Source organism: Belonocnema kinseyi, chromosome 6 (assembly GCF_010883055.1).
Source record: "Belonocnema kinseyi isolate 2016_QV_RU_SX_M_011 chromosome 6, B_treatae_v1, whole genome shotgun sequence".
NCBI classification, from domain to species: domain Eukaryota; kingdom Metazoa; phylum Arthropoda; class Insecta; order Hymenoptera; family Cynipidae; genus Belonocnema; species Belonocnema kinseyi.
Window position 1 is genome coordinate 25,318,574 of NC_046662.1, and position 16,205 is coordinate 25,334,778.

At 29.7% G+C, this 16,205-nt stretch overlaps 1 protein-coding gene across 1 annotated transcript in view; it reads right to left on the reverse strand.

The window, feature by feature from the left end:
• The window catches only part of LOC117175247 (protein tiptop), a 127,869-nt gene that overhangs the window by 54,902 nt on the left and 56,762 nt on the right, over positions 1-16,205 (reverse strand). Inside the window, exon 2 of the mRNA XM_033364934.1 lies at positions 8,556-8,689. Coding sequence (XP_033220825.1) covers positions 8,556-8,622 — 67 coding nt within the window. The 5' untranslated portion in view covers positions 8,623-8,689. The remainder of the gene's footprint in view (positions 1-8,555; positions 8,690-16,205) is intronic.

A 16,205-nucleotide genomic window follows, 5' to 3' on the forward strand; every position in this document is an offset into this window, starting at 1 on the left:
ACAATGATAAGCTTTATCTTAGTAACAACAAGGAAACTACCTCATTATAACTAAATGATTTATTTATTTATTTTTAATAAGCCAAACTATTTTCAATAATTAAGAATAGATATTCATCATTATTAACCAGAGTTGTCATGTCAATGAAACTAGCTTTCGTTTACTAGATGTTACTAGATTGGGATAGTTCCGTAAGATGAATATTAAAGCAATTAAATTTTTTTTCTTAGTTTTGACATTGATAGAGAGATTGAACATAACTAAATTTTAAAAGGAGTTTGTAAAAAAAGGACTTGAAACCAAATTAAAACTCTACTTTCATCTATACACACCAAATAAAAAATGGTATTCACGTGTCTATAAACGTATTCATCTATAGTGTTCGCAGCTTGACAGTCCGTAGCCCAGTTAGAAGTAACTCACTAATTTTAAGGAAAATGATTCTCCAAAAAGCAAGTCAAAAAGTTTGATTATATTTAGAAATACTCAAACGAAAAATGGTATTTGCCTCGCAATGAAGGTATTTATCTGACTATAATAATGTTCGTGCCTCGTTAGGAGAGACGCTAACTTTGCAACCCCAGTTAGAATGACAAGCTTCATGTTAGTAAAAACAAGGAAAATGACTCATTTCAACTAAAATATTAATCTATTTTGATAAGGCGAAATAGTTTCAATAATTAGAAACAGATATTAATCATTATCACCCATTATTGTCATGTTAATTAAACTGGGTTTCGTTTACTATATGTTACTTTATATGCACAGTTCAGCAAGACGAATATTGAAAGCAATTTAATTATTTTTTAGTTTTCACATTCATCAAATTTGGCATTCACCTGTCTATAAAGGTATCCATCTATAGTGTTCGAAGCTATAAATTTCGCAGCCAATTTAGAGATTCACAAAATTTGAGAAAACTGATTCACAAAACCCGAGTCAAAAAGTGTTATTAATATTAAGAACGATTTTGAGTTAAGAATGGAAATAAGAGTAGCACTTAGTGGCTACATAAGTTGCAATCTTCTAAATTACACCTCAAAGAGCTTCTAATGCACTTACTGAAATCATCTTCCTCAAAAGAATTTGATCCTGCGGCGCTTCGTCCCGACATTCAAGGTAAAAAAAAAAGAAGTTAGGAAGACAAGATTGCCTACGGGAATGATGACGTTTTGCAATTATTTTCTTGGATGCAACTGTGAGGCAATAAACTTAAATGAACATCATAAAGTTAGTTCAGCGATAATTTTATTGCGGGCCTCCTTCGTGGGAAAGAAGCCAATTTTTAAAATTTTACAACACGAGAGGCCAAGTATAACTCTTTACATTGTCGTTACGAGCTACTCAATTAAGGTTTGTTAAAAAAGAGCCTTTCATCGTTTAGTCTTTAGAGTGCACATGACGTTTGTCAATGTAGCCAGGGAAGATGACGCTATGAGCGACACAGAGAATTTTCGACAACATAATTAAAGAACTAATTTTTCTAGGCGATTTTTTGAAAAGAATTTAATTATCCTTTCAGATGTGCACATAGAGAGATGACAGTTGTAGGGAAAGGTCAACAAGAGAAGGGCATGTAAGTGCGCCTCCGGCTCGCATCGCGTGGATTCTCGTATTGGCAGGTATTTAAATGGATATTCCTCGATTGTTAGAAGACCTCTTTGAAATCAAAGCAGAAGGCAGAGGGGTTCATTTAGACGTGCACCGATATTCTATGACCTCCGCCCCCTCACAGGGTTACAGGATTTCACTTGTCATTTCATCGTACGCTTCACCGAGTTTGACCCGGAAGATGGGAAGAGGCTGGTTGTCTCTTGATGACCTTGTTGTCACGCACACGCGTCCCTTTCCTTCCGACAGAAAGACACCGTGTTTGATTTTCCTCAGTTAATTCTGCATCATCTGATCGAAAAATAATCTTCGCAGAGAGCCAGAAAAAAGATGTTGGTGTTTTAGATAATAAAAGGGATGAAGCTATCTACAGTATAATTAGACAGAAACTTCCAGAATCTGGGCACTCGATGATGTCGAATTTCCAGATCCCAACTTGTTAGCACTCAGGAGTTTTGTTGTTCTGCAGTTTTCCATTCCCCTGACCAAATTTTCTAGGGAGACCTAGAAAAGGGACATTCTTACACTTAGGGTTATAGTGTCTGTCGGTGCTAAAACTTATGAAGTTTTCTACGAAATGTAATATCTCACCTAATCGGATTTCACCCTCTTAAATCAGCAACACTTAATCATTATTCTGATGTTTTTATGACATGAAAGTGGGACCACCTTTGCATAAAAAGTGTGAAACCCTCAAATTGAATTCAAGGTGTGTTTTCGAGGGGAGGCCCGTGTCGCGTGGCAGGTGCAGTCGTGGAAACAACTCGGCTTGTTTCCATGGGACTATTAATAGTCCGGTCGTGAGGTCGCTGGAAGGAAATTATATTATGAGACTGAGAAGGCCTATTCCTCAATGCCAGAGACTTGCCTACCATGACTCGCGAATGAATCCATTGCAGAAATGCGCACATACGAAACACATACCCACTACGAACAACATTCAACGTTTATTTGCTAAGTATACGTGGGTCGGTCATTTGCCTTGATATTACTAGCTCTATTAATTCGATAACACCAATCGTTTTAACCAATCACCTTACATCGCTATCCCCTTTCGATTGACGATTGTAAATTATAGCAAATCGTTAACTATCTTATTTTTCAATCCCACTATGCTTGTTATTCAACTTATCAAACAAGACTATAAGCAATCCAATTTATCAACTGCGATAAAGGAAATGAAAAATGCAAAAAGTGAGAAAAAGAAAGCAGTTATAATTCGTTTGGCTAGTCTTAACTTTTAATTATATCGGATTTTCTTTATTTATTTTTTTTTTACTTATATGTAGATCCTTTTTGGATAATTACATAATTAGAGAATCCCACTTTGTTGAATGTATCGCATAGCATTTTGAAAACAGTTTTTAAAAAATCGCACTGGATTTTTAAAGATAATTGAAAAGTAGGATCAGACACTGAATGAATATTGTTTTAGGAATATAGGGTACATTCTTGTCTTTGTCGTAACATATTCTTCGCACAATCAAAATAAACTTTGAAGTTAAAACGATTTTTTAACAATAGTCTTTCACTTGAAGAATATACTGAATATAAATTTAAAATCTTTCTTTCTAAAATAGGGAAATAAATTCTTTTGAATTAAATGAATATAAGAACAATATTGAATTCAATATGAAATGGTTCAAATTTATAACATAACAAGTCAAAATATATTGTATTTTCGAAAAAGTAATTAACTTTTGAATTAAAAGTTGACTTCTAAACTAGAAAAAAGACAAATATTTTTAAAGAAACTGGAATTATCAACCTTAAACTGTGAATTTTCAACAAATAATATAATTTACAAAGAAAAGAACATTTGTATTTTCAAGGCAAAGTTCAGTTCTAAAAAATGAAGATAAATTGAAAATTGAAAAATGACCGTAACACAGGGTTAAGCGGAACATTTGGGGTAAAGCGAAACACTTGCTTCTCATTCAAAGAAAGCATTAGCAAGTCATGAAATGCAAAGAATTCTTGCGTTCGAAGTTACCCTCCAGGGTTTCTATCAATTTTTCAACTAAAAAAGTCAAATTTTTGTTCCGCTTAGCGCCGTTTCACGCTGCTAAAATGAAATCTTTCAGTTCCGTAATTAAAAAGAACAATTCCATTTAAATGAAGTTCAAATTCCAAAGATTTTAGAATGAGGTCCTTAAGCTTTAATATTTCTACTTAAAAAACACTCTAGACACTTTCAAGTGATCTCACAGAGCTATAATCTAAAATGGAAAACTTGTCTCGCAATTGTCAACTGATTAAAATCTCTCATTGCAGATTGCAGAAGTTCAAACTCATACTAGCAATAAAAATATAGCGTTCTTGAAACTTGCAGAGCGAAACAACCTTGCTGTTAAAAATAGTGGGGAGGGGGAGGTTAAGAGTGGGATTCGGCGGCAGAATTGATTGATTTAGAATGACCGCAAGGGGATGGTGGGGCAAAAAAAAATACCAAGTGAATGAAAAGACCTGCACCGAGATCTCGTTACTGCTGTAGTGACTTGCTTTGTTCTCTGCAGCAATCAAACGATTTTAGTGATCGACAGTGCAAAAAAGGGGAGAGAACCCATTCAATAGACAACAATTCCAGTGGATAATCGAAACGATACATTTGAAAACAATTCTGACTCTACCTCTTTTTATCTAGATATTAACAAATTTAGTGATTACTCTAAAAGGGGACAAAAATCGGGTAAATCGGTACAAAATTGAATTTGCTGATGAAAAAAGGAGTCGAGTAGGGTAAAGTGGGACACACGAAATCGTTGCATGTCATGACTTGCTGTTTCTTTGAATCAAAAGTGGGTGTCTCGTTTTACCCCACCTGTCCCGCTCAGTTGCGGTAGATCTTTAGATATAAATGTTATCTGAATGACAATTCGGTAGAGATTGTGAAAATTCATATTGAGGGTGCATTATTTATGTGACGGCAGACTGTACAATATCCATGTGTCTTTTGTTTCGTAATGGAATAAATCAGATTGGCTGGCAATATTTTATTTTTGATGGGGAAGGAAAACGAGTGATCGGTATGGAAGCATACAGAGTACTCATTATTTCGATATTTCAGAGTCTGGATAGTGGCATGATTTCTGCCAGATTGCATCGATTGCAGAGATCGCATCACCATCGCGTGAGGAGCCACATAAATTACCGATTTATGGCTCGCTTCGGGGCCAGGAGTTGACACCCGGTCACCAGTGACTCACCAACTACACTTTTCAGTTATCTTGATTTGGTTGCCTAATATAAAATATGACCTGAAATTTCGTCTACTTGGAGAAACGAAATTAATTTTCGAATATAATTTAGATCCTTGAGGTTAAATCTAATTAGTAAATCATTTTTATTAGCATCAGAGCGACATTTATGAATTTTGGGAAGGGACAAAATACCATCTTGTTGAGGAAAGTTGGGCTGTAATGTTGACTGTAAAATAAGAGAGGGCTCAGCAGAAGCTCTTCGGACATTGAGAAATAATTATAGACTATTAACGTAATTTACGAACTACTTCGGAGAAGTGAATTACGTATCGCATTGAGGGTGTGTAACTTTGAGGCAACATACTTCGAACACATTTTGTCCACTATATTATTCTCAATAGCACACGGACCAAAGGCTGGGGCAGTTCATCGAACGATCTCAACGCGTTACCGATCGCGGTTGCTTCATTCATGGAAGTCGTAAATTACCGATTTACGACTCGCTCCAACTCTTCGGGTGACGATAATCGGTTAATGAGTTGCAATTTGCGGACGTAGCGTTATCACAGCTGCCAGAAATTTCCGCGATCGGCTAATTTGATTCGCGAGAAATCAGTTAGAGTTGGATCAAAATGTCTCATTTCAAAATTCATGTTTCAGCAAAACCAAGTTCACTCGGAAAAAAATTGTTTTATTAAATATAAGGGAAAAATTTGTTTTAATCAGACAAATTTTGGTTGGTTCAATAAAATATTTGTTTGATCCAGCCTAATTTTGTTTTAATTAACCAAAGACGAGATCTGCCAACAGATTTGATTGGAAACAAAAAGAGATGGGTCAATATGATAGGGTCAACTGCATAATTTATTATACATGTAAGAACTATAATCTACGGTTGAGCCAACAACACTTTTGTTGATTCAAACAAATCGCTTTCAAAGACACAGCTAAAAATGTTTTTCTAAATTTAAACTAAATAAAAAGCTTTCGATTCGGGAGACTTGAAAATCGATTCAAGTTACATTCGAAATAATTCGAATTATTTGGGAAAAAAAATCGTAGAAATTCCAATCATTTTAGTGAAATTGGAATTAATTTAGACGAGGTTAAGGGAAATAAAAAAAATTTAATAAAATTCATGAAAATTCAAAGAAAATAAAAAAAAAAATTATTTGAGTTGAAAAAATTGCAAAAATATTTTTAAACTTCTTCGAAAAATTAATTGATTACAGAAATCTTGAAATGAGTGTTGAAAAATTAAGGAGATTTAAAAAAAATGTCAAAAATGCCTAAGAATTAAAGGAAAGTTTAAAATACATTAAAATGAATTACACAATTTTCTTTTTACAAATCCTTGAGATTAAATAGAGTGTGGTGAATTCAAAAGAATTCAAGTGAAAAAAAAAATTAGGAGAATTTCAAAGAATTCATAAGACTTCAAATGAATTCAAGTTACATAAATTATAATTTAAACTACTTGGAAAGAAAATGTTGAAATTTTATTAATTTCAAATTGAAATGAATTTAGAGGAACTTGAGAGAAATAAAAAGAATTTGATAAATTTCATGAAAATTTAAGGTAAATTGAAACAAAAATTAAATAAATTAAAAGCAATTCAAAAATAAATCTACGAAAATTGCATTCAATTCAGTGATCTTAAAATGAGTGTAGAAAAATTCAAGAGAATATAAAGTAATTTTATAAAATTCCTAAAAATTTAAGGCGAGTTTAGAAGACTTCAAAATGAATGACAGAATTTATTTTCGTTCCATTAAATTAAATAGAACGTGGACAATTTAAAAGACTCCTAATAAATTAAAAAATTCAAGCGAATATCAAAGTATTTATAAGACTTGAAATCAATTCCAGTCACATTAAAAATCATTCAAATTATTTAGAAAAAAATCTTAGAAATTCTATTCACGTGAGTGAAATTTGAATTAATTTAGAGAAACTTTGGGAATATACAAAGAATTTTATTAAATTCATAAAAATTCAAGGAAAATACAAGAAAATCCTGTAAATTACAAGAAATTCAAAAATATTTTTAAAAATTCTTTGGAAAATTCATTGAATTGATTATTGTTCAAATGATTGTAGACAAATTCAAGAGAATTTGAAAAAATTTGATAAAATTCCCAAGAATTTAAGGCGGGTTTAAAGGGTTTTAAAATTAATTACACAATATTTTTTAAATGCATTAAATTTAATAGAATGTGGTGAATTCACCAGAATTCAAAATAATTTCAGGGTAAATTAATCAGAAATCAGGGTGAATTATAAGTCAATATAAATGAATTATAAAATATTTTTGAAAATCGCTTAAAATTTTGAAGCCCTACGGAATCCCTTGCTTGTGAATAAATTCTTTGAAACCCATTAAAATATGTTGAAATCCCGTGAAATTTTATAAAATTTGATATTTCTTGAAATCCTAGAAAAATATAGGTCCTGTATTCAAGCGGTTTAATTTGTGTAATGAAAGTTTAATTTTATACCCAACACGACGAAATTTAAGGGTAAAAAAGATCAATATTCAATCAAATAGTTGAATCCGCAACTAAAAAATGCAATAATTGATATTTCAACTAAAAAATGTTTTAAATTTAAATAAAGAATAGTTCATAATGCAGACAAAAAGGCTTTCATGCAAAATGAAAACAAGTTGAATTTAATGAAAAAGACCAATTTTTGCGAAAGAAATTATTTTCTGCGGATAAAGATGAATTTTCATCAAAATACGTGAAGTTTCTAACAAATAGTTGAATTTTCAACTGAAAAGATAACTTTTTAATCAGAAATGAAATTATTAAATTTTCAGTAACAGAAAATTAATGTTTGACAGAAAAACTAAAATTTTTTACCAAAATAATTAAGTTATGTATTGCAAAAACAAGTATTTAACTAAATTGATGAACCATTTAAAATAAAATTTTTTTAAAAATTAGCTTAACTTTCAAACAAGTAGATATATTTTTGAATAACAAAGAAAACGAATTTTGAATAACATATTTAAGTTTTCAACCAAACAGATAAATTGTCAACTAAAATAGTAAACCATTAAAGAAAAAGTTTTGAAGTATGTGTAGTTTAAATTTGAACCAAGTATTTGAATTTTTAATAAAAAATATTATTAAAAATAAAAAACAGTCGAATTCAAGTAAAAACATCAATCTTAAGCTAGAAGATTTATTTATTTCCAATAAAGACAAAGTGATCTAATCATTTATGTCTACTGACCAAATCAGTAATTTTGAATCATCTAAATTCTAAACCTAGTCATTTTGAATGACGTAATCAGAAACTTTCACTAATTAAACAAGTCATTTTTATTAATCGAATCCGTAACTTTCAATGTGTTAATCATTTTTTTTTAATACAGATATTTAATTAGCCATCTTAGTTTAGATATAATTGCACTATTTTGTTATAGCAGAAAAATCAGTCACTTTAATTTACTGATTGATTCAGTCAGCAATATTCACTGATTCTTCCGTTAAAATTACTGATTAATCCGTTAAAATTACTGGTTAATCTGTTAAAATTACTGGTTAATCTGTTAAAATTACTGATAATCAGTCAAATGCTAACTGGTTTAAATTTACAGTGTGCTATGTTTAAATTTAAACAAAAAAACTGCTCATAAGCGTCTGCCATTTGATACTTTGGTGTCGGGGCAGGCAAAATTGTGCTAAAAACAGAAAGTTCGTGCACGTATTTTCAAATACACGTGTATTATTTACCGGTAATGTTATCGCCGCGCTGCTGCGGCCACCGGAAGGAAGGCCTCGGCTGCTGCTTGCTGCGCATATCTCCCGTCCGGTACCGGCGGGGTTAACTGGTGGCTTTTTTCAAACGATTGGAGACCACTACTTACCTGAAAAATAGAGACGCACAAATTAGTATACTCATTTATTTTAGAAAAGTGTACTAAATCATTAGATTTGACGTAATTTTGTCAAAAATGAAATAGTTTTTTGCATAGTTTTATTTTTTTGGTTATATTAAAAAAAATCCTCTGGCTGTGCTGGGATTCGAACCCTGCTCTGGCGCTCTAGCCCATAGCTTAGTGGGTTGGAGCACCAAACTAGTAATCCGCAGACCTGGGTTCGAATCCCAGCAGTGCTAGAGAGGATTTTTTTTTTTAACTAGTAGATCCAAAACTTATTCTAATTAAAAATCGTGAAACAGTTTTAATAGTCACGTGAGTGAGCGCTGGTAAGGATTTGACAGTGTGATTGGTTTTCTTTCTATTCTTAGTTTCTAATTTTAATTACAAGAACCATATAAATCAATTATCATAACTATAAGATAAATAAAAACAAATCTGTAGATTGGATCTGTTTGATAAGAATATGTTTCCTGATCAAATTAAACTCCACATGACAGTCATAAATCGTATCACCATAATGAAAACTATTCCATCTCCCTCTTTTGAAAGACCATTCGACTGCATCATCATAGTTTATCGGCGACACGAGAGACCCATTAGAAACCTGCATATCTCATTATTTACTGCCTATTCTTAATTTCCGATTCGATTATTTCGAGATCGAGGCCCCGCTGACGCATCGTGATGAAACCATTTTGAGAGGATATATCCTCTCTAATACTACTATACATGAGGGTGGCGATTCAGCAGACGATTTCAAATTCCCGGTCATTTCCAGGTTTTTCCCGGTCAAGGTTTTTAATTTTTTCGGTCAAATAAGTGAAAATCAGTTAACTTTTAAATAAAATTATAAATCATTAACTGAAACAGTGGAATTTTAAACCATACACATGAATTTTCAACTAAAATGATGAACATTTAAAGGAAAAAAAAGACGAATTTTTGGACAATAACATAAATTTTCAAACAAACAGATTAATTTTCTGCTAAAAAATACAACTTTTCAAGAAAATACAAGAAAAAAATAGTTGAATTTTCAATCAGAGAAGACACATTTTCAACCAATTAGTTGATTTTGAACTAGACAAAAAATCAATTTTAAACAGAATATGGAATAGAAAATATTAATTTTGATCTTAACTGATCAATTTTTAACGAAAATTATGAATCCTCGACCTGAATAGTTGAATTTTCCAAAAAAAGAGTTTTTAACTAAAACAATGAATATTCAAACGAAACAGTTGAACTTTCAACAAAAATTTACTAAAAAATATAAATTATCAACCAAACCTTATATAATTAAGTTTTAGGTTAAGAAAATCAATGTTGAACCAAAAAAGACGAATTTTCAACTAAAAAAAATCATTCTTCGTTCAAAAATTGAACAATTAAATTTTCAGTGAATAAATGAGTTCTCAACAAATGAGAAGAATTTTCAGCAAAAATTATGGAATACTCCATTAGAATAGTATTTTCATACTCAATTTAGGAAACAAATTATTTTCAACCAAAGTAGAAATAAATGTTCAATAAATTAGTTTAGTTTTCGGTAAAAAAAATCTTGTTCATCCAAAGAAAAAACAATTTTTTAATGAAACAGCTTATTTTTAAACCAAAGAAAGAAATTTTTAAATAAAATGATGAATATCCCAAACAAAAAATTAATTTTTAATAAAATAGTTTATTTTTCAATAAATAAAATTCATTTTTAACCTAAAATATGAATCTTATACTCAAATAAAAATAGTTAATTGGAATACTTAAATTTTCCACCAAAAAGAAGAATTTTTAAACAATAAGATTAACTTTCAAAGAAAAAAAATTTTCTACTAGAAAGAGTCTACTTTCTAGCAGAAAAAGTCTATTTTCTCCCAAAAAATTAATTTTTTTGACAAAATACGTGAATTACCAACGAAATAAATGAATTTTCAATAAAAAAGGTAAATTTACATCGAAATTGTTAAATTTCGAACTTGAAAAGGTAATTTCGACTCAAACGGTAAAATTTTCAGTTGAAAATATTTGCTTTGCAGCAAACTAATAAATTTTCAAATTAAATTAATAACCTTCAAATAGAATAGTTGAATTTTATAATTAAAAAAAGATTTATTTTTAAACAACAGGATTATTTTGCTACAAAAACATCCGAATTTTTCACAAATTACATGAATTTTTGAAAAACGGATTTAATTTTCAAATAAAAAATATTAATTTTCAAATACTTGAATTTTTATCCAAAAAATTTGAAATCTCAACAAAAAATAGAATAGTTGAATTTCCAGTTAAAATTTTAAATTTTAACAAAATGGTTAAATTATGCGTAAAAAACTCGGTTTCATTCAAAAAAAAGAATAAGTCTTCAATTAAATAACTAATTTTCAACCAAAGAAATTAGTTTTTAATTAAAATCATCAATCTTCAATAATAAAATTCATTTTCAACAAAGGAATTTATTTTTCAACCAACTAAATTTATTTCTAATTTTAGAAATGATTTTTCAACTAAAATGATAAATATTTAACCGGAATACTTAAATTTTCAACCAAATAGAAGAATTTTTAAACAATAAGATTAATTGTTTCAGAATAAAATTATTTTCTCCCAAAAAAGTCTTTTTTTCCTCAAAATGTCTTTTCTTTTAAACAAAATACGTGAATTTTCCATGAAATAAATGCATTTTCAATTTCAAAAGACAAATTTACATCCAAATTTTTTAACTTTTAACAAGAAAATGTTCATTTTCTACTTCAATATGTAGTTACATATTTAGTTAAAAAATTAAATCTCAACAACGTAGTTCCACTTTCAAAAAAAGAGTAATTTAAAAAAAATTATGAATCTTCCAAAAACAAAATCAATGTTAAAAAAAGAGTTTAGCTTTTAACCGCAAATAGTTGAATTTTTAAGAAAAATAGGTAAATTCCTAAAAAAAAGAAAAAAATATTTATATTATAGTTCAGAAATATTTCCTCTTAAAAATGCTAATTTTACTCTAAAACTTACTTGAAGTGCTTTTTTTGCTATAAAATTTGAAGGAAGGAACTCGTAAATTATGAAGAATTTTAAATTGGAACTGGGCTGTTTTTTGAACTCAGTTCTTCTAAATAAATAAATAAAACTAAAATTTTGCTATGATCAAAAGTAAAATTTAAGATACTTAAATGAGAAAAAAATTAATTTAATCCTATTTAACGTTTAAAAATAAAGTTAATTTGCAGAATTCCTGAAAACAAAACCAAGAATCTAACGATTAAATTTGGACAACCACCACAAAATGTTGCTACGACATCCTACGTCTTCTTTATTTTTACTATTATCAAACAACAATGAAAAAATATTTGTAAAAAATAATCACCAACGTTTCAGCACTCATAAAAAATTCTTATCAAGGCAAAATAGTACATCAAACTCTCGCTTTCAGTCAAGTGTCAGGGGTTGCCTTCAAATGGCCTTGTACAAATTTCGGGGAGACATAGACGTAAACAGTGAGGGCCGTCTGACTCGTTTCCAATTGGAATATATATATATAATGTCATGACTGTTCTCGCCCTACTCCCCTGAGAAACTGCTTGAGCCAGCATTTCTAGGAAAGCTGAGAACGGAGTGACTGAAACGAGAGTTCAGTGTATTAAAAAATAAAAAAAATAAATTAAAAAAAATTCGAGCAGACAGGAACTGCAACTGCATACCATGCAACAACAACTCTTTCCTCTTTTTTATTTTTATCCAAAAAAATAATTTTTTTCTTTTTTTTTATACATTTTTTTTTGCTCTTTTCAAGTAACTGTAGGAACATTTTCTGGTAGTTGTCCAAATTTGATCGCTGGATTTTTAGTTTTATTTTCAGGAATTCTACAAATAACCAGAAGTGAATTCCCAGTTTTTTAATTCAATTCCCGGTCATTTCCCGGTCAGGTCGCCACTCGGCTATCATAGACTACTAAAGTAGTTTACGATCGGGATAATATTTATCTACTTTCCAGGGGAGGAATAGTTTGTTTGTGCTGATGGCCTCAGTTCCGAAAAAGAGGGTGGAGGTCGAAAGAGACTGCCTGGACATTTTATTGGGAGCCCCTTATGCCTATTATCCCCTTGCGCCTCCCGCTCCGGCACCCCAAAAAGCGGGTGGCGTTGGGCGCGAATTAAAATGTCTCATAAATATCTGAAACAAAGGCTGCGCGTTTTGGAGGGCGTACGTCCAAGAGATATACGACTAGGAACGATAGCGACCAAGAGAGAATTCCGGGGTGAGCGTCCAGCTCTCCTCGAACTTTCTGATTTTCCCTCTACGAAATGTTACATAAATTAACCTAACGTTCGCAGGCGTGGTGATACGGATTAACAAGGAAAAGTAATAACGCTCCTACGCGCGAAGCGATTCGTCACTCCCTTGCTTGTTGGATTTAATATTATTGTTGGTCTCGAAAAAATGGGTCTCAGGAGACTTCAAATGTTCTTCTGGTTTGAAAGCTTTCAGGCCTTGGGCTCGATTAAGAAATTCAAAATGGTGCCCAGAGAGATATTTCGAGATATTTATTCACGCAACTTCACCTTGATTTAATTCAACTTTGGCGCGAGATCTAAGATCTCAGAACCCTTGCTTTTAAAGCAAAGTCCTTTGAATTAAAAGCAACAATTCTAAGAGTAATCTTGGTATGAAATAAAGTTAAATAATTTTTCATTTTACAATAGCCGATCTTTTATTTTTTCCTTTTTCTGTGTATTCCGAATAACATCGCGTGAAATTCTTTCGAATATTTAAAACATAGGTAAGGCTTTAAAATCTATTTAGTTCTCCTAAAACATCCTGAAAAACTCCTCAATTTTTTTTAATCATTTGAAACATTTAAAATTCATTGAATTCTTATTATTTCTTTTGAAATCCCATAATCCCTTAAATATGGTGAAGTACCATGAAATCCCTAAACTCTCTGCAATTCACAAAAGTCGAACACCCACGAACTCTCTTGGAATTTTATTTTATTTCTCTCGCAAGTTTTCTAGAAATCCATTCAAATCCGCTCAAAATTTTTTAATACCATTGATATCTTGAATTACTTTTTAAAATTCTTTGAAATTCTCTAAAAACTTAAAAGACTTTTTTACAAACCCTTACGAACTTCGAAACCTTGTTCAAATCCTTGAAAGTTTTTCCAATACTATATAAGCCCTTTCAAAAAATCTTTATCATCTTTAGAGAATAAAGAAAATCTTTAGACGTCTTTACAGACTAGATGGAGCTATGAATTAAACAAATTTTAAATTAAATTCTGTCTAAAAAAAGTTTTTCTCCTTTAACTGTTTTGAGAATCGAACCACAGAACTTCCGATTGCCAGTAGGGTGCTTTCAAATTAAGCTGCTAGAGAGATCAAAAAAGAATCTCTTTCCAGAAATTTATTTACATTATTTTTTTTTACTTTATTTTTCTTTTATTATTCATTTTGTTTTTTCTGAAAAATTATTCTTTTCTCGATCTATACAATAGATTAATGGGAAAGCACGCGACCAGCAATCGGAAGTTGTGTGGTTCGATTCCCAGTGGAACGAAAGAGATGATCTTTTTTCTTAAAAAAATTTAATTAAAAAAACTCTGTCACATTCTTTGAAATACCTGAAAATTAATTAATTAATTAAGTGAATAAATTATTAAATTAATAAATAATAAATTAAAATCAAGTAAAACGTCGAAAACCGTTTAAAGTCTTAAATACCTTTGAAAATCTTTTGAAAATTGCTAAAATTTTGAAAATTCTATTCAATTCGATAAAACCTGATAATAACAATTTGAAAAATGAAATATTTGTAATACACTGAAATCTATTAAACCCCTTGAATTCTATTCAAATTCTCTAAAAACTCTGAAAAACTCTCCAATTTTTTTGAATTCCTTACAAGCTACAAAAAATTTGTATTCCTACCATTAAATTGATTTTTAATTTTAAAACCGTTGTAAATTTTCATTCAAAATTATAAAACCATGATCGCTAAATCTCTAAAATTCACCATCAACTTAAAATTTGAAAAATAAAATTATGAACATTTTCAATTTTGAAAACTCACTTTAAAGTTTACCATTTGTTAAATTATAAACTTTGAACGCTATAAATTGTAGAGGGGGCTTTAGATTGTAACACAATTTAATTGAAATTATTAAATTCAGTAGAAAAAAACTGAAAAACTTTGGAATTGTTGAAAAATTCAAATTTTTAAACTTAACGCTTAAAAAATAATTAAATTTGAAGGCTTTAATTTTTTTAATTTTTTTTTTTTAATATTCTATTTGACGTTTTGGAAACCCTCAAAAAGAAACTCTTCACAATTTGATGATCTTTAAGTTTTTGAAAACTTCAAATTTTAAGACTTAAAAATTAAATAATAATGAATTCTCAAGGCTTTAATTTTATAATTTTTTTTTTTTAATATTCCAGTTTACTTTTTGGAAATGCTCTAATAGAAACTCTTCACCGTTTGATGAATTTCCAGTATTTGAAACTTGAATTTTTATAACACGAAGCCATTATGTAGAAAAAAATCATTCTAATTTTGAAAATTGAAAATTAATTTTTGAAAACATAAAGGTTTAATGCTTAAGAAATCTTAAATTATGATTGTGATCATCAGATTATAAACGGCAAGCTTTAAAAATATATGCAGGATTTTAATTTACTAGAAGTATTTAGCTTTAAATTTGAAAATTCGTTTAACTTGACGAATTTCAAGTTATAACAAAAAATTGGTTTAAAACTAGTCTAATTTTAAAAGTAATCAAATTCAAACACTTTAATTGCACAAATCTTGCCATTTCTGAATGTGTTAAATAGTTGGGATTCATATTTTAAAATTATTACCTTTAAACACTTTAAATTCTGAAGACAAAATCTGAATTCATTTTCAATTTTGGAAACTCGCAAAGTTTAAAAAATTACATCTTAAAAATCCAGTTTCTTCAATCCTTAAAAATCTATAGAAATTCTTTGTATGATTCGATGGAATATCTTCAAATCAGTTAAGATACACTATATTCTATCAAATCCTTTGAAATTTTTAAAGTTTCTTCAAACTTTTGAAATCCCTAAGAATTAGTTTAAATTGAGTGTAGAATACCTTGAGTTATAAGACTCATATAAATCTCTTTTAATCCCAAGAAGCCCCTTAAAATTACATTCCGAATTATTAACTTCCTGAAATTGATCATAAATTCCTTAAAATTCTCTAAAATTCCTTGAAATGTTTAAATATCTTTTGTGTTCCTTTTTTAATACCTTGGAATCTTTAAAATAATTTAAAAACTTTGAAACCCTACAAGAATGCTCTAATACTCCTGAAATCAATTAAAATTTCACAAAATATTAACATTATTATACTCTACTGAAGATTCTATATAAATTCTGACCAAAAACATGTTTTTTAAACCATAAAAAGGCTTATTTTCGAATCTCGTTTATAATTTGATTTTCTTCTCTCGGAAAGAGACTCCAAATAATGTTCATGATTAGATTA